Genomic DNA, 20081 nt, shown 5'->3' with positions numbered 1-20081 from the left:
GTGCAAACAACTCACCAGTATTGAGGTCATCACAGCAGACTTCTATTGAGTCAGAGGAACAGTCGCTGAAGTCATCCAGAGAAATGTCTTCCTCAATCTGCCGCCTTTATAAACAAAATGAAAAAAAAGACAATTAGACACAGTGCTTAATAACCAAAAACCAACTCTGCTCCTTGGAAATGTGCAAATATGCATGTGTTATTTCACTGAAGTTCAGACGCACCATAATTGGTTTTTTTTTTTTATTTAAGCAATATCAATCTGAAAATAATCAATGTCCAGTGCTTTGATGGCTGGTTTATATTCAGTTATTCTAGCATGGCAGTGGCCCTGATGCCGGTGTATCCTGTGCCCACCGGGTGTCCACTGCACTGACTCATTAGAGCAGATAATTCTGAGTGTGTGTTCATGCTGGCAGGAGAAGCTTTTTAACCATCTACTGTGCCCCAGAATTCCCAGCAGGCATACAGAGGGCAAGAGCGACACAGTCTCTGAGAGCGGGACAGAAACTTAAACCGCTTGACTGATCCATTGCTGGAAAGATTACGAGTGGAAAAGGAGGCTAATCTGTCAGCGTAAGTGATGGCCTGTCATATTGGTCAAAACTGAATGAAATGGGGAGAAAAAGAGTGAAAGAGACAAAAGAGACAGAAAGAGAGAGTGGGCTGGGCACAGGCATGCGTAAAGACATAGAGGGAAGACAAATTATGCAGTAGCAGAATTGAATTGCTGGAGAAATAACAAACCATGTAATGCAGTACATGTACAAACTGTGAAGACAATTTGACAAATTTCGAAAACTGAAACATTGATAAAACTAAATCCCATATTACATATTTTTACACACTAGCTAGTTAGAGGGACATTGTAAATGTTCATTTAAGTTTCTGCAAGATTTGGAATTTCCATTGTTCATCATAATTTTTTTTTTTTTTTGACCTGGTCATTTTTACTTTTGGACATTTCACACTTAAGAGTTAACCCAAAATCAATTTTTAAAAACAGCTTAATATAATCCTATTGCAATCCAGACTAATCTTGGGTGACCTAAGTGAAATAAACCCCCCCAAATTCTACTTTAGAGGTGCAACAGCTTGTCACTTGGGCAGTTCTGCGATAACGATGCGATACGATTCCAGCAACAAATAATTGTCTGAACACACTAGATGCACAATCAAAACCCACAGCCAATCAGAACAGCACGTGGGCGGGCTCTCGCAGCAAGTGTACAGCACCAGAGAGTAATCTTGATGACAATCACACGAAAATGGATAAGTAGGCTACATAATCAAATTCACAAATATTGCACCATTTAAAGGGATAGTTCACTTTGAAATACATTTTTGGTATGTTTTAGCTTACCTCAAGGGCATCCAACATGTAGGCGTCTTTGTTTCCACAGTATTTTCAATTTTGATATGTTTAGGTCAAACCGTTTTTGCCTGTCAGTCATATAACGGAGGTATGGGGGTCCGCCTCAAAGAGCATGCACAGAGAAGTCCAAATTAAACATGATTTAATGACTCGTAAACTAGAGCCCGACCGATAAAGGATTTTGAAGCCCGATACGATACAAATATTTTTGGGTTTTAAAATCCGATATTCCGATATATCGGCCGATATTTTTTTATTATTATTAAATATTGTTGGATGTCACACACACGTGTAAAAGAAAAGCTAACTTTTCTGCAAAAGATATACGTTTGATACTTTTTCTCTATGTCTAAATGTTCACTCCTCCCAAGTCTAACTTATATTTTACAATGCAGGGACTGTAACTAGAGATATGCTAGTTATAAATACAGTAATCATTACTTTATTTAGGCAGAAAAAGTTCATTGTGGTTTACAAGCTCATTAATGTTCATGTTAGCGGTCTTCCACTGATGATAGTGGCATTAGCTAGCTTTGTGGTTAGCTAGTCTATGATGAGCCATAATTTAGCAATAGATAACATCATACTACAAATTCTACAAATTGTAAAACATACATTTTCAATATAACAGGCCAAGGAGAGATGATTGAAGCGTGTTTCGTCTGTTTTTATTTTATTTTTTAAATATTCATTTATCGGCCATTATGACTGCCGATACCGGTATTTTGGAAAATGCCTAATATCGGCAAATAATATCAGCCGGCCGATATATCGGTCTGGCTCTATCGTAAACATAAGTACACATTGATGGCCTAAGACACGAAATGAGCGGTTTGTGTGAGAAAACGAACAGTATTTATATCGTTTTTACCTCTTCTGAGGCGCGGGCGTTTCGGAAGCGCGCCGGAAAGCCCCAGAAGTGATCTCTCGCGTGTATACGTCACTCATTGTTTACACAGAGATTTCAGAAGTGTTGCCCTTCACTGTGAAGATCTAAACATATTTAGATATACAGATTCAGATCACTTGGACGTGGCTGTGGTTACACGAGGTAAAAACGATATAAATGAAGAGTTCAGATGCAAAAGCCTCTAAGTGCCATTTGAAATTTTCTTCTAGAATGATCATTTTTATCAAGCTTGTATATTTTTAAGTTCAGTAATTTCAGTTAAATTGCAATGAGGATTACCTATTAATTGTCATTTAAGTGAAATTACTGAACTTGAATATATAAGCTGGATAAAAATGATCATTTTAGAAGAAAATTTCAAATGGCATTTAGAGGCTTTTGCATCTGAACTCTTCAAATACTGTTCGTTTCTCACACAAACCGCTTGTTTCGTGTCTTAGGCCATCAATGTGTACTTACATTTACGAGTCATTAAATCATGTTTAATTTGGACTCCTATGCATGCTCTTTGAGGAGAACCCCATACACCTCCATTATATGACTGACAGACAAGAATGGTTTGACCTAAAAATATCAAAATTGAAACTATTGCGGAAACAAAAACACCTACATCTCGAATGCCCTTGAGGTAAGCTAAAACATACCAAAAATTAATTTCAAAGTGAACTATCCCTTTAAACATCATTCTAATACAGTACATGCACTAAATGATATAAAGTCGCATTACATGCTTTTAACATTAAATAAAGCACAAGCAGTACCTGAGATTATCATTGCCACACTTTGTGTTTGTTGTTCCAGCGCCATGTCACAGAAAAACTGAAACATTTTTAAAATAGAATCGTGTGTCGGCGTCGCGGCTGGTTAGGACAGAAACTCTGATTAACATGGAAAAGATACCTTTTATCGTGTCACGTGTAGTTAGGGTACATCAACCCTGCTCTTGGAGGCCCACTGCCCTGCAGAGTTTATATAAAACCTGCTTAAGTCTGTGATTTCAAGTGATCCTAAAGAGCTTGATTGCTGGTTCGGGTGTGTTTGATTAGTGTTGGAGTAAAACTCTGCAGGACAGGGGGCCTCCAGGAGCAGGGTTGAAGACCTGTGAGGAGGCAGATAATTTGAAGAGTGTTCATGCTGGCAGGAGAAGCTTTTAAGCAAGAGCGACCCAGTCTCTGAAACTTAAACCTCTTGCCTGACTCAGCACTGGAAAGATTACGAGTGGAAAAAGACTCAAAGTGTAAGTAAGATACAAAGTTGCCCCTTTTAAGTATACTGACCCAATGACAAACTGTTGTACGATCGCCATGATTTTGCCAAGTAAAACATGTTCCTGGATCAACAACATTCCTGTCCATAACACTGTCCAAAGTGTTACGAACATGTCCTAACACTATCCCCAGTGGTGGAGGAACTACTGAATCTCAGTACTTAAGTAAAAGTACAAATAAACAGATAAATATTTACTTTAGTAAAAGTAGAAGTAACACAATGACAACCATACTTAAGTAAAAAGTAAAAAGTACCTGATTTTAAATGTACTTTAAGTATTAAAAGTAAAAGTACTTGCATAACAATTTATTCTCTTAATGTCTATTTTTTTTCTAATGATTAATAAAACATTTAATTTTAACTCGTTCCACCTAATACTCCTATAATGATGTTCAATAATTACGGAAAAAATTGTTGTCACCATTTCTGAAACAAGCTTGCAATTAGGCAATATCATGCTTATCCTTACTATATATTAATAACTATGTGTGGTGAGCAGGACGGCCGAGGGATGTGAGAGAAAGTCGCGAGGCCGGTGTTGCGATTGCTAATGAGCAGCACCTGTGAAGCACACCGGTCTCGCATCTCTCACGAAGGAGCGGAGGCATAAAGGGGGAGCGACGGAGTGGATGATCGAGAGAGGAACAGGCCTGCTTTTGTTTGTATTTTATATTTTATTTGGTAAGCCAGCAGTCGTCCGCGAGGCTGCTGGCCGGTATTTTATATTTTATTTTCGGTAGCCAGCAGTCGTCCGTGAGGGGCTGCTGGCAGGTAATTTGTTTGTTTATTTTGTTTAAATAAAGTTTTATTTTTGATTATTATCCGGTTCCTGCCTCCTTCTTCCCTGAACTTTGTTACACTATGTTTGGCAGTAAACGCGATTAATTTATGGTGTAATTCTGAACCTCTTGGCTTGCCATAATCCTAATAAAACGTATAGGTCTATTACACACGGTGCGTTTCCTATGCACATAAAAACGATAAACACACTGCGTGCGAGACGCATTTAGTGTGACCGTGTTGATCTATCTATGGCAACCAAACGTAACTGGTGAGACAAACGTGCAATGAACGGACGGTCAGATTACGTTTTGGCAGGGGAAGAACTGATCAGAAAATGTAACAGAAGTTGTAGAAATGTAGTGGAGTAGAAAGGATAATAATTGCTGCAAAATGTAACGAAGTAAAAGTAAAAAGTATGCACTATTTATTCTACTTAAGTAAAGTAAAGATACATGAAAAATGTACTCAAGTAATGTAACGAAGTATTTGTACTTCGTTACATTCCACCACTGACTATCCCTACTCCTAAACCTAACCCTACCCATAAGTTGAAATCAGTGGGTAATTAGAAGGACCTAACCCTCCGCTATAAGCCTAAACTTGACATTAATGGTTACCCTTAATGTCAAGTTAAGGCTTATAGCAGAGGGTTAGGTCCTTCTAATAACCCTAATTTGAATTGGTTAATTGGAATTAGTTCATTGGAATTGGAAACTCCAGGATCAACAAGAATGTTGATTCTCCGATGCATCAAAATTCTACTGCACACAACAAGACAAATTTTCATCAGCTGGAATGTGTCGACTTTGTGTTGTTTTTGTTGTTGAAGCCAACTCAGGATGCCAACGATCAACATGGTTCGTGACTTTAGTTGTATTGCCAACGTATTTGATTTTAGTGTGGCAGGTTTTACACACCGCGTAAGTCTTATCTAGTTTCCCACGAAATGTGTCTTTCAAAGCTTTGGCTGCGTTTTTGATTACCCGTCTATCGCGGTCATCTCCCTCCGCCTCAGCCATCTTTATTTTTGTTGTTTTGCTCCCGGAAGTAATTGAAACTTCAAAACTTTATTGTCCAAGGCCAGACAATAAACAGTGACATAATCGATTATGGCACTTTGGCGCATCGATGCTGAATCGTGCATTTCCCGCATTGCATCGATTATTGTTGACACCACTAGGGGTTAGTGTCCCCAATCACACTTCTTAACTAGGTTTACTAGCAAGCCCTCCTTGGTCAAAAAGCTTTACTAGAAAAACCATTATGAACATTAGGTCAACATTATACTAACTCGGCACTAACTACAATTTTTTTTTTTTTTTTTTTTTTGGTTGTGGTCTAAACTGATCTTACCTGTATCTGAAAGGTGCCACAGCCGCCATATTGACCTTCGGTGTCTGTTTGGCTTTAAGCAGTTCAACACTCGAGGCCTCATGTTTAGGGACCGCAACAGCCTCGAGTGCTGATCTCTGTGGGACCTCCGGGCTGAGGTCATCTGGGGTGCACATCTCCTCATCTGAGAAGCTACTGGAGGCACTGTTCTGCAGGGACACTCTCTCTCTATGGACTCTGAGGAGACTTGTATCAACGTTAGCGGCTGCTGGACCAGACCTCAAGTTTTTGTTACTAAATCTGAACGAAGGGATACCCGTCTTGCTTTGACTGCTTCCAGAAGCAGCCCTCTCCTCATGGCACTTGAGTTCTTCTGAGAACAATCTGTTACCATTGTCCAATCGTCCTGTCTGAGAACAAAAGATCCCACTCTGGAAGTTCTTGTTGCCATTGGACCGAAGGTCAAGCATACTCTCTGTCTTAGACCCATCCAGATGACCCCTTGATATTGGGGACACTTTCCGTCGAACTTGTGGACTGTTATGGGCTGATCTAGAGTCTTGGGTCTGTGTTTGAGAACTGGTGGAAGAACGTTGAATAGGTGGACTGCCTCTTAGAAGCAGATGCTGGTTTCTGAGGGTGGTGTCCCTCAGTACATCTTTGGTGGAGACAGGTGTAGGACTGCTATTACAGGGGCTTTTGTTGCTAACAGGGATGTGTGTGGATGGTCTCGGAAGGCCACTGCTGGTGCACTTGGGCTCAAGTTTCGGGGAGGGGAGTCTGGTCCTGTGCATAGGTATGCCGGAGCCCGGCTGGGCTCGTGGAAGACTCTTCACATTCACTCCCCCACTCATGGTGGCACCAAGTCAGATGCTGAGAGAGAAAAAAAAGGAAGAAAAAAACATCATGAGGACCTGAATCAGTGCGTGTAGCTGTTCTATTTTTTTTATGACAATGTGTTTTTTAAAGATTGACCCTGAATAGCATGCACACACACATGCTATTGTGTCATCTTCACAGCCATTGGTTTGCTGATTGAAAACTCTTGCATATTCAAGCTGAGTGATAACTTAGTGATACTGGATGATAAGGAGGATTATACATGTGAGACATTGGTTAAATATGATGAAAGTGTGCGGGTGCAAACTGGCTTAGACACTTTAAACAGCAAGACAGATGTGCCCTATTACGAGCACGTTCTCATCCTTTGGTGTCATATAGGTGACGCCGTATGACATTTTGTCGAAATACTACGCACATGGCACCCTTTAGCGTCAATATAACAAGCAGAACCCAAGGCTTCATACAGGTGAGTGGCATCCTTTAGCATCAATATGAGACGCAGACCCTACCCCAGACCTAAATCTACCCATAACAGTGCGTATTATATTGACGTGTGTCATGTACGTAATATTTCGACAAAATGTCATATGGCGCCAAAGGATGAGAATGTGTTGCGTATTATAGTATATGAAAATCTGGTAACTTCTAAATAGGGATGTGTGACAAATGGTCAGATTTCTGTATCCATATCGGAGTTACAATGGTTTGATGTACAATTTTAAACAAACATTTGGAACTATATATCTATCTGTATAGTACAAATTCCAAATATCGTCCTTTCCTGTACACAAACGGGGTGAGAAATCTTTCACTTCCCTAATTAAACTGTTGAATAATGGTTTAAAATAAAACAAGCTTTAAGTATAGCCTACAGCAGGGTTCCTCAACAGGGGGTTCTCTTCCAGGGGCTCACGATGGGGTTTCGTGCAAAACAACTGGCATATTGGCCGTTTATTTACACGACAACAGCGTTTTGGTAGCCTGGATGCCAGGCCGAACTCCGCCCACAACATTTTTTGGACGGGAAGTTCGGTCTGGACTCGATCCATTGAGGAGAAATTATGATCGGTTCAGAAATCATTGGGCCAATCAAATTGCCAGGGTGGGCTTTAAACGATGATTGACAGGTGGTCTTCAGTAACGTAATCCTCACGTCATCAAAGTGCGCTTGTCAAAGATGACTGCAGCTGGAGAATTGAGATGTATATTTCGCTGTCGCGTCTTTTGTAAAAAAAAAAAAAAAAAAAAAAAAAGCGCATTCATTTTAATAGACGAACAGAGAACTGCAATCAAGGCATTTGTCAAAAGGAAAGATATTTTTGGCGTCCTTCCTACATGATTCGGGAAAAGTGTAACTTATCAGCTGCTCTGATGGTCGTTAAGAAGATGGGACGTAATGAAAAGCCTGTGGCCATTGTGGTTTCTCCTTTGGTGGCACTCATGGAGAAGCAAGTAAAAGAAGTAACACTCGTTATTTAACTTCTAAAACAAATAAAGTAGGCTACGTTCTGTATTTGAAAACTGCGCTATGCAAAGGAGTTGACTTATGCGTTGCTCTGATTGGTTGGTAGGTCTACCGACTATCCAATTGAGTGCAGAGGGGGATTTTTTTCCCGGTTCGGTTACGACACGCCTCATAATCAAAGCCTAATAGAGCGGTTTCAGACTCATATTCTTTCTTGAATACGAGTATGACGAAGTCAGGCTAGCGTTTTGGGGTTTTGAAAACACAACTTTGGGGGTTTCTGAGGGGCCTTTTCCACAACACCGTTTTTGAACAAAAAAAGGAAAACTTTTTATGAGTTTTGGCCATTCACTTACACAACAACAGCATTTTAGGGGGCCTGAAAACACAAACTTTTGAAAACCAGAATTTGTGAATTTCGGTGACGTCTTGTACATGACTATCCGTGTTCAGTCTATGGGTGCGTAGCGTTTTTTTACAAAGTGACATCGCCATCTATTTGAATAAGACGAATAAGTGTTTTTAATTATTTTCACGAATCTACGTGAACGGGGTTGGCAATGTTGTCGTCTATATGCGAAAAATGCAAAGGCAAAATTTACCAAATTACCAGTTATTATTGTTATTATTCAGTTCTCTGGCACAGTCAGCAATCACAATACTTGTCCTGATCCGTGCCCACTGAGAGATCACACTAGTCAAATGAATTTAATAATCTAGTCACACTAGAACTTGACTCAAATAATTTAAAGAGCAACTTTTTTTAGTTAATGATCTGTAAGAATGGATCTTTATTAATACCAGTCATTGATTCGAGTAACTTTTTTGACATTTGTGTATAAAGTGTTTTATTTCTACAAAATATGGTGTAAAAACGTCTTAGTGCTGCCCTCTTCAGGTTGAACGGTGGCTACTGCAGTTGAATTTTCCTATTGGATGTTAGCTGTTCTTCGTGACATACGCAGGTTTCAGCTCACCACGCTGTTGGCACGAGCTACGCCCTTGCCAGTATAAAAACCAGCTTGTTTCGTCAAAACCACTGAAGCGAGTCAGGAGTTGGAATTGCGAGTATTGAAAACGATCATAGAGTTTTTTCGCATCTATTTCGTCCCCTCTATCTCCGCTGGGGTCTGCCCACTTTTTCAGCATTTTTCGAATATCGCAAATATCATGGGTGGAGTCAGGCTTTGACCAGGGGTTTAGTTACCCTTTAAATTATCGGGCCTCAGCTGGAAAAGTCTGGAAACCCTGGGCCAAAGAGTGTTAAAGTGAGACTATAGAAGTACAGAGAGACTAACTGTTCACGAACAGTACTCCCAAATATAAATGTAAATCCGCACCTGTTGCATTGAAACACAAATGACATGGGCCGTTTGACTAAATCTGAGAAAATCTCCTCAAGAGCTTCTCTAAACAGTGTCCTGCCAAGGGCAAGGATTTGGCACGAGTGGTTAAGAGTCTTGAGGAAGAATACAGGAGAAAAGGCAGTCGTTATTTGAAATACTTGCTTTAGAATCAAAACGGGTGATTATATCAATCTCATTTTGTTAAGCCAACAAAACTCTTCCCAAATACTGTAAAGCTCCATCTGGTCACCAAAATAAATCTACTAGCAATAGCAATGGAGAGATTCGCTGTGGTTTAGTCAAAGACCTTTAAACCCCTGCCAGTTCAGTAAGTCTGGCAGATATACATCCCATTCAGTGCCCAAATGTAGAGGCTTTCATCCCAGCCCACAGACTGGTCAAGATAGCCCAAAACACTCACTGTTTACTAACAGTCCCATGGTAACTATTGACCTACAAATGCACAGGCAAAACTCAATCCATCAAAATCAGGGCCCTGCAAACAACAGGCATAAATGCTCTCTGGCAAACCCGAATCAGAGCAAGTGTTAGGATTCAAACTGTGTGGGAGACCCCGAGTGCATGACGGGATGCAAGTTGAGTCGCCTGTGGTCTGAATTCAAGCCACAAACCAATCTAACATTAAAGAGAGCGCGTAATAGAATAGCCTTGCTTGAAAAGGTCTGCACCCGAATGTTTTCATGGGAATGTTCCGTTTTCCCTGAGAGATCGGATCTGAGATCTGGACTGTGACCGAATTAAACAACAAGAAAACAACTTCAGCTGTACAGGGTGAAAGTAAAGATTTATTATATTCTTCATGTCTTAATCTTCTTTTCTCCACTTTCTGATATTTTTTTCTAGTATTTTATGCCTACTAAAATTATTTACCTAATATTAGCCACAAAATGAATCAATCACATATGTGTAGTTGAATCAATAAGCACAAAAAAGCATATTTTTCTTCAAATGAGTTCAATTTGCGCTCAACTTGTCTGCGTCAGTGCTGTTATTGTAAGCTAAATAACTATTACAGTTATTTTCATGAATTGAAATAAAGCTGAACTATAAAATGAATATTAGAAGACAAAATTGAACTTTAATGTTGATTTGGAAAATTACAGAATTAAAAGAAGTTGTAGTATTAAAACTACTAAGACTAAAAATGAAAAAAAAAAGATTAAATTAAAAACTAATAAAAAATGACAAAAGCACATTAAATTACTAAAGTTAAAAAAAAAACTAATTCAAGCTAATTCACAACATCAATACATAGTATAATTGAATAAATAATACTAAAATAACACTGGTCTATATTAGAGTAAAAAATAAAAAAAAAATTTGTATAAGGTTGTTATTGTTGTTGTTTTTTATTATTAACAACTTTTATTTTATTCTGTCTAACAAATTAAAATGTCAATATCATATTTTTACTTCATGCGCAAATGCTGGTTACAAGTAAACACAATAAAACCAAACTCTGACATAAGACAACTTTAATAAAGATTATAATTATTATAAGTATTTTTTTATAAATGTCAATATGGGTCAAGTTTTCAATCTTTTGCCATGTTGTCCCAAAATGTTAAGCTGTTTTTGTGTAGACGTTTGTGTAGACAATAAAATGCAAAAACTGGGTGTCATAAAATAAGCCCCAGGCTCCACTATTTATACAACTAAACTTACAGGAACAGAGAATGCGTGATAAACAGCCGAATTTCATCGCGACTTTTTCCAAATTCTGCTTTAATGTAATTAGAAGTATAATGTAAAACAGGGCATTGGGTAAGAGGAGGCAATTCACACAGACACTTAAGAATCAGACTTTTGTTTAACAACTCTAATCCTTTAAACAAATATCGAAATAATCAGAAAATGAGCTTTCAAATTCAGTAAGAGACAGGGCCTAATCATCCATTTCATCATATGTAGGCTATCTTACAAAACTGTTAATGAGGTTCAATTACCTTAATATATCTGAAATATTTAGAGCATCATTTGGTTGTTCAACTTCAGATCATTCGGAGACAAAATTCATTAAAATTCCACTGCAAAACAAACGTAAGCAGAAAGAAACAAACACGAATGGTTAACATGAACTCTATGGTGTTCAACACTGAGTTTGACACGACAAAGCTAGTCTTAAAAAAACATATTCCCATTGCCTAATGTTTTTACAAACAAATCGCATGGCAAATTAAATCACCATTTAATTAAAATCACCAACAGAAGCACTATATCATAAATTGTCGTCTTTACCTGAGCATTGACTTTGGCCTACAGCAAACTGCAGTAATGTTTCTCAGTTTGTCATGAGCTTGTGTTGAAGTAAAGAGAGGCGAACCGAGAGAGGAGGAGACGGTGTGTCTACCATGTGAGTTCTACAGTCACATGATGCACAAAACTCAGAACAAGAAGTTTGTTTTTGATGATTAGACCATTAACAGGGCCTTGAAAGCAGGCAGTGGTGTCAATAGTGTTCTGTAACCAACAAAAGGCTGAGTGTCTAGAAATCCCTTGTAAAAGTTCACCATGGTATTCTTCGATAGATAGGATATAGATTATAGGAACAATAATCGTTACATACACTCTTAGAAAAAAGGGTTCATTGGGGTTATGTGAAGCATAGGGTTCTTTACTCAACTCCAAAGAACCTTTTATGCTAAAAAAGGTTATATAACGACAAGAACGAACCTTTTTGGCACAAAGGTTCTTTATAGGCTATTATTCATTCATATTTTACATTATTCTGCAACATTTTGTAGTTGTAATTAAATTATTGTTTATTAAACCGTTGTAGTAACTTAATATCACATTTTAATCATGCTGATTTTTGGAGAAGAAAAACTGAAATGGCACTCTTCGTGTGAAATTGATTAACTACATAAAATGATATAAATATATAGATTTTCTAACCCCCATATCTTGAATTTTGTGATCATTCACATGCATTCATTAAATACATTTTACACTCTCAGAAAAAAGGTACAAAAGCTGTCACTGGGGCTGTACCTTTTCAAAAGGTAAACTTTTGTCCATTGTAGGTCCTAATATGTCAATTTCATGAGCTAATATGTACATTTTAGGTGTTAATATGAATATTTTAGATGATAATAGTTACATTTTAGGTGCTAATATTTACCTTTTAAGTGTTAATATGTACATTTTAGGTGCTAATATGTACATTTTAGGTGCTAATATTTACATTTTAGGTGCTAATATTTCACTTTTAAGTGTTAATATGCACATTTTAGGTGCTAATATTTACCTTTTAAGTGTTAATATGTACATTTTAGGTGCTAATATTTACATTTTAGGTGCTAATATTTCACTTTTAAGTGTTAATATGTACATTTTAGGTGCTAATATGTACATTTTAGGTGCTAATATTTACCTTTTAAGTGTTAATATGTACATTTTAGGTGCTAATATGTAAATTTTAGGTGGTAATATGTCCATTTCATGAGCTAATATGTACCACTAAGGTACCAAAATGCAGCTTTTGGGTACAAAAGTGTACCTTTTGAAAAGGTACAGCCCAGGTGACAGCTTTTGTACCTTTTTTTTTCTGAGAGTGTAGGGTCTTGATGTTTGTCAATAATATAAAATATTTAATCCGGAAAGGAAAAAACAAATAGGCTAATAAATGTTCATTCACTCTTAAGAAAAGGTTCTTGAACCTTAAAGGGTTCTATCAGCGCTACATATTTGGAACCCCTAAACGGTTCTATACAGAACCCTTTTTAAGGGTTCTTTGGAACCAGGAAAATGGTTCTATAGGGAACCTTTTGGGTTCATTCATTATCATTTGTTTTGTCCTTTCCGGATTAAATATTTCATATCATTGACAAACATCAAGACCCTAAAATGTGTTTAGGAATGATCACAAAATTCAAGATGGGGGTTAGAAAATCTATATATTTATGTCATTTTATGTAGTTAATCAATATCACACGAAGATTGCCATTTCAGTTTTTCTCCTCCAAAAATCAGCATGATTAAAATGTGATATTAAGTTACTACAACGGTTTAATAAACAATAATTTAATTACAACTACAGCATGTTGCAGAATAATGTAAAATATGAATGAATAATAGCCTATAAAGAACCTTTGTGCCAAAAGGGTTCTTTTTCTTGTCACCTTTTTTAGCATTGAGTAAAGAACCTTATGCTTCATATATAGAACCCCCATGAACCCTTTTTTCTAAGAGTGTACATGTTCATATAGAACCATTTTCCTGGTTACAAAGAACCTTGGGTTGCAAATACGTAGCGCTGATAGCATGACAAAGACACTAACAGGTTATGATGTATTGGTTTATATCAAAGTGTCATAACAAAGACATCTCATACTTGCATTAAAAATGGCACAACTGAGCAAAAGACACTTAATGACAGTTGTCATAAACATGCATAAAACCTCCTTCATATTCATAACATGTCATGATTAAGAAGGTGTCATGTCAGTCTTATGCACACCCCTTCAAGTAAAGTGTTACCATGTAGTGTACACTTTGATATGGCATGCTTCCTCAAACCCTAGCCAAATATAACATAACTAAAGGTGAATTATTAACTCTGTTCCACAGGCAGAAATGTGGGTCAACACAATCATGCTTTGTTCAGGTTAGGTCCTCTCAGAGGTTCCCATCATGGAGTCATTGTATGTATTTAGTTTAATTTATGAATATAAAAGCTCGTAACCATATTATCATTAGAAAAAAAAATTAAATACCCTGATAAAAGTATAATGCAAAAATGTAAGACGTTTGTCCTTATAGGACCTTCTTTTTGCCAAAAATCGCTCTTTAAAATTGAGTCAAGAACCTTTTTACCTCATCGAATCTTGTTTTCTAAGAGTGTACAGCCACAGTTTGGATTCACCCACCCATTTAGCTATTTCCGTGAATTATCAGTTTGACGAAGGCCCCTGAATCATTTCCTCTAAAACGAGCAGTTGAACTGTAAATACCTGTTATCACAGAGAAGAGCTGCAGTTTAATTACCAACCAAGAAGCATCATTTGTTCAGGCCTTCCCACGACTTTATCTTCCGACTCTACTCAAACCCTCGCGTTGGAGAGGAAAATAAGGTAGTGCATCGCCTGAATGACTTCCTCACTGTGACATCCCACAAACACTCCAAAATAGACAAAGTGATGGGATAGAAAACCTTGTCTTCGGCTCATGACCTTGTCGTAAACCAATTCAATCGGAATGCTTTGTGGGAAACGATATCCAATCTAAGACCGACATTACAGCATCATCACAGGGACACATCAGAGGATAATATGGTGTGACTCGGTCACTGTCTGTCTTTATCTATTTTCATCTCATCTCATATAACATTTCAACTCTAAAAGAGGAAGAATGAGCCACACAGGTGATGTGTGACCGGCAGACAGACACCCAAGTCCATCCATATCCTTTTCTTAGTGGTTTTTTAATACTCCAATAAACGCCAGGAGAGGTCTGGGGCTCTTCAGATGCCCTATTAATAATCATTAGGGGTCCAGCGGTAGCAGATGGGACCTGCGCTGGTCTGTAATGCCATGGAAATTTCCATCCAGAAGACACGTGCCTAAACGCAAGGTATCCCTCAACAACCAACATGTACACAACAGGTTTATTAGGTAAAAAAACCACAGGATGTTCCACATGCCGTTTATCCCGGTCTGTGCTGATAGTCAGCCTGCTTATCGCGAGTCAACACATTGGATCGACATGGATCCTGTCAGCCAAACGGCACTCAAGGCCGGACTACCTGCTAAATAACAGCAGATCCTTATTTACTCCGAGATACCACATGAGGAGGTAAATCTGCAGTCTGGTTCATTCTGATATGTGTTTCTCTGACTTGAAAAGGAGACTGACAGTCTGAATCTGTGTAAAGTCTGCCACCTACTGGTCGGCATAAGAAGTGGTGGTCAACATTTCCAAAGTGGCCAACAGTGACGCTCTTATTTTACATCATTATCTTCCATAAATGACCATATGAGTGTGTCCACCAAACATTGAGTCTGCAGTACTTGAGTCCATGGACCCTATTATCAAAGGGAATTTGCATTTCAAGGGGGTCCTTGCTTTTTCTGGTTGGCATGAACACAACGCAAAAATTAATATTGTGGCCTTGTTGCAAACAAAACATTTGTGCTAAACATAATTTGACAGTGTCCTTGTTTCTACATGTACTTAACATAGTAGCCCTAAACCAACCCCCAATCCTATAACAATATAGTAAGTATATGTTCATTATTATTACTCAGTACTTAAATAATATAATTACACAGTGTAACCCTTTATTTTAAGGTGTACTTGTTGCAGTGCAATTATATATTTAGGGTTAGGGGTTCGGTTTGGTTTAGGGTTAGTTGTATGTTATTATTCTTAATTTATGTGCTAACTACTGTAACAAGGACACTATAAAATTAAGTGTTACCAAAACACCATAGGTATTTTATACTTAATTTAATTTAAACCAAGTTACCCAAACTGTATTGTAAAAGTAACTATGATATTTTAGCAGAAACTATAGCTAATATGTATGTTGTATTTTTGTTTAAGTTTGTGTATGATTTGGTCACACTTTAGTTTGGGGTCCAGTTCTCACTATTAGTTGGGTGTTTGGTTACCAGTTCGATGAAATTTTCCCTAAATAAATTTCGAATTGCCGTTTATTACTAGTTTAGTAAGGTTAGGTTTGGGTAATGGGTGGATTAAGGGATTTAGAAATGCAGGCAACAATGTGTATTACTATTATATTTAAATAGCTTTTTGGAGGCGAAATACAATAAAACATATTTCATTTAACAGATTTTTTGCAATAAAAATAAAACAAAATATAAAAATGTCATTATATGAACTTTTAAAGGCAAACTAAATAAATAAAATAAAACATGTCGGGTTACACTTTATATTAGGGTCCAATTCTCATTAAGTATTGGGTGATTATGGGATGTAGAATATGATCATGCAGAATAAGGCATTAATATGTGCTGTACGTACCGATAAACAGCCAATAATATGCATGCTAATAAGCAACTAGTTCATAGTGAGAATTGGCCCCTAAACTAAAGTGTTACCGTATGTTTTATTTTTGTATGTTTGATTTTTCTTTCATCCATAATTAACCCAAATACGAAATTATAGCGTTTCTTCATATTTCAAAGATAAATATTTAACAACAAATTAGCTGAGATTGTTACTCATTAGTCAGCTGGCACATTAACAGCTTTAAACGTTCATTGTTCCTATACCAGATGTGCTGAACGTTCCTCCTATTCCCCTGCTACTGTAGATAAAGTGTGAGTAACATGGCAGACAATGAGATGGTTAATCACAAAGCGCTGTGTTTTCACTTGTTGAGTGACCGTGTGACTCATGAAGCCGAACACAATGGACAGCCAGTCAGAGTCCCTCTCCCTTAAACTCAATTAACTTCAGTTCAGCACATCTGAAGAGACTCTGAATGAGTGCTGACCACTGTCATTATGTGCTCAGTGTGTGTGTGTGTTGGGGGTCTGTGTATTGATAAAAGGTTAAAAAGGGTCGAGTCTTTCTCGCGTGTTCGCTGGGTATGAAGCTCTTATGACTCATTTGACCCTGTCGTTCAGTTAACTTCACTGTATATTTGATGTTGCCACAATGTCATACGCTTAATACGAACAACATGTGTCACAGAGTGTATTAATTAAAAAAATGATGGATGCAAATATTTATACTTCAAACAATCAATGGCTTATAACAAACAGATGTTAATATATTACAGCATCTCTCTGTAATTGGAAATCATTGATCTGTTGCTTTTCTCTTCTGTAAAGAGTTGATTTAATAATCGCAATAAAATACATGAGGATATAATATAATAATATAATATAATATAATATAATATAATATAATAATGAAACGTAATGTAACGTAACGTATCGTAACATAATATAATATAACATAACATAATATAACAATGTAATGTAATATAACGTAATATAACATTATATAATATAATATAGCATAACATAATATAATATAACGTAATATAACATAACAAAGCATAATATAATCTAAAATAATATTATATAACATAATATAATCTAATATAATAAACATATCAAAATATAACATAATATAATGTAACATACCGTAATGTAACATAATATAACATAACGTAATGTAACGTAACATAATACAGTATAACATAATATTTTATATAATATAACAATTTAATGTAATGTAATGTAACATAATATAATATAACAATGTAATATAACATAATATAATATAACTTAATATAATACAATATAAAGTAATATAACATAATATAATATATAACATAATATAGCATGTAATTTAATAATATAACATATTATATAATGTAACATAACGTATCGTAATGCAACATAATATAATATAATAAATATAATATAATAAACATAGTATAATATAATATAACATAATATAACATATAATATAATATAATACATATAATAAATATAATAAATATAATATAATATAATATAGGTTGGCTTCAAAGGCTGTGTTAAATCAAACTCTTCAGTATTCATCTGTCACTTAGATGCAATTTAGATCATTATTAGACAAATTATTGAAATTCAATTGATTATTGAAATTCAAAGGACATTATAGAATCCAAAGAATCCACTATAAAAACAAGCCTGTTGATTTACCGACATGACAGCCACTAGATCTCAACACAACCCTAATAAAGCCTCAAATAAGTGTGTATTAATCTACATCACACCAGTTACTCATCCAACCTCAAAGCGCAAAAGCCTCACAAAAGAGCATAAGGTTCAGTTATTCATTTTTCTAACCTGTTAAGAAGTTCTGAACGCTATATCTCTATAATACCAGTACAGAGGATGACCGCCCTGCTTCCGAACATGACATCCACCTAAATCACAATACACCTCCTCATTCAAATTTGAAACATTTTCTCTGTCCTAAAAAAAAGCCCAATCGTTTTCCTCCAATAACCTTTTCCCATACAGGAGTGGCAATCATTCTCATACTGACACATCCAATAACTAAAACGTCTTATTAGTTAAATAAGTATGTCTTACCTTTCTCTTTCACTAAGTTCTGGTTTAGGATTGCCGTTGAGAAGCGCGGGCTTTGGATCCGTGCGCGATCCTAAGAAACAATAGGATGTGTTTTTTCCTGGATTACACTTGCATCCTTTGCCGTGCTTGTCCAATGAAACACAAAGTCCACTTGGAGGAAACAGGAAGCTTTCTCACAGGGCTGCGAAGCCCTCGGCCAATCAACAGCTTACAATTCTGTTAACGCGAGGAAGTCTTACTCATTCACAAAAGTTATTGAAAGCTGACCGAACTCTAAAATCATATTTCCGGCATGACACACAATGACAACGTTAAAACAATGTTCAAAAACACTGTACCGCTCGCCATCATACAGTTAAATAACCAGCTCACCCAGGCTGAGGCTAAACTGACGCAGTTATTCTCCTTATAATGAAAGTGTGGCTCTCTGGTAGTAAACACACGCACTCTGCTCGACTCAAACTCACACATGCTGGGTCACTAACAAGTGTCACACTGACTCATCCATCCCGCACAGCCCTGACTCAGAATGACAGTCATTATACCTCCTAAACACAGCCGACTGATGAAAAACTACATCCACTTGTGACACACAACGTTTCCTGTTTGGGATCCGAGCATCTCTGCTACCTTTCTGCTACAGGGACTCAGCCTGAGGGTTGTATCAATCCAAACATCTCTCTCTCTCTCTCTAGATCACGTCACAGCCCTCCTGCCGCAGTCCGCCTGCAGTCCGGATCCTCCCCCTCTCTCTTATCGCTCCCTCTTTTGCTTTCTCTCTCTATCTGCCAGTAAATGGGGCTGTTGGCTGGGTTCCTGCTCAGCGTGAAATATTAGCCCTCTCCTACAGCAGTAGCTACCTGAGCCATTAGGAGGATGAAGTTAACGGACATGGAGAACAAATTCGGGATGCGGGTGAAAGACTCTGATAAAGACTCCTGATGCTGCAAATACAACTGACATTGTGTGAGAGAGAGAGAGTGAGGGCTATAAAAGCAGTGGCAGAATGATAAGGATGTAAATAATCCAGGCTTGGTGTTTCTGAAGAGTGGGTTTTGAGGTTAAAGATTGAACTGTAGTTTATCTTGTCTGTGTGTATATACACAGCTATTTTGTTGTAGCCTACAGTTGACATTAAATACTTTCAGTAGCACCTCATTGCAGTACACAAGATCCAGGGGGCGGAGTCGGATCCAGATCTGCGGGGTGGAGTTGGCTAGGTTTAGGCTCAATCCCAATTCACTCCTTGGCCCTACCCCTTGTTTGAGTGTACCCCTTGGCCCTTAAAACAGAGTTGCAAGGGCCAAGGGGTTGAAAGATTCCCCTAGAAAATGGAACAACCCTTCATGAACCCTATACGTCATCAGTCATCGGCGATGGCTCTGCCGTTACAGAGTTTTTACAGGATTTTTCCATGACAACGACTGTCGATCAGCGCAGCTGCGAATAAACATGATGGTTATAACATCCCTTCCTTGAAATGTATGTCTTTTATGATCCGAAAGGTAATTTATTATGCCATTTCTTAACTTAAATGACTATATATTATTATAAGAGTAAATAACGTATGTTTTGGAATCATCTGGCACTAAATTTAAATGTTTTACTGTTCGCGAAGCCATCTCGAGGATGATTTGCGATGCATTCTGTGAACTTTCTCGTAGCCCTCCGTTTGGAGT

The 20081-nt window shown here is 37.3% G+C and overlaps 1 protein-coding gene across 8 annotated transcripts in view; it reads right to left on the bottom strand.

The window, feature by feature from the left end:
* nav1a (neuron navigator 1a) overlaps positions 1–19064 on the bottom strand; it is a 210023-nt gene extending 190959 nt beyond the window's left edge. For 4 of the 8 annotated variants that reach the window (XM_039689889.2, XM_039689893.2, XM_039689892.2 and 1 more), the window contains exons 1-3: positions 18403–19064; positions 5690–6541; positions 16–104 (exon numbers count right to left, since the gene is read on the bottom strand). In XM_039689889.2, coding sequence (XP_039545823.2) covers positions 16–104; positions 5690–6522 — 922 coding nt within the window. In that variant the 5' untranslated portion in view covers positions 6523–6541; positions 18403–19064. Of the gene's footprint in view, positions 1–15; positions 105–5689; positions 6542–11289; positions 11371–11581; positions 11668–18402 lie in introns of those variants that run through there. The other 4 variants (XM_089124208.1, XM_089124209.1, XM_089124207.1 and 1 more) reach the window with 3 other exon arrangements.
* Positions 19065–20081: the final 1017 nt, after the last annotated feature.

This window comes from Pimephales promelas, chromosome 20, assembly GCF_988280905.1.
Source record: "Pimephales promelas chromosome 20, fPimPro1.hap1.1, whole genome shotgun sequence".
NCBI lineage: Eukaryota > Metazoa > Chordata > Actinopteri > Cypriniformes > Leuciscidae > Pimephales > Pimephales promelas.
The sequence above is the reverse complement of the archived record's forward strand: the minus strand, read 5'-3'. Positions and strand labels throughout refer to the sequence as shown.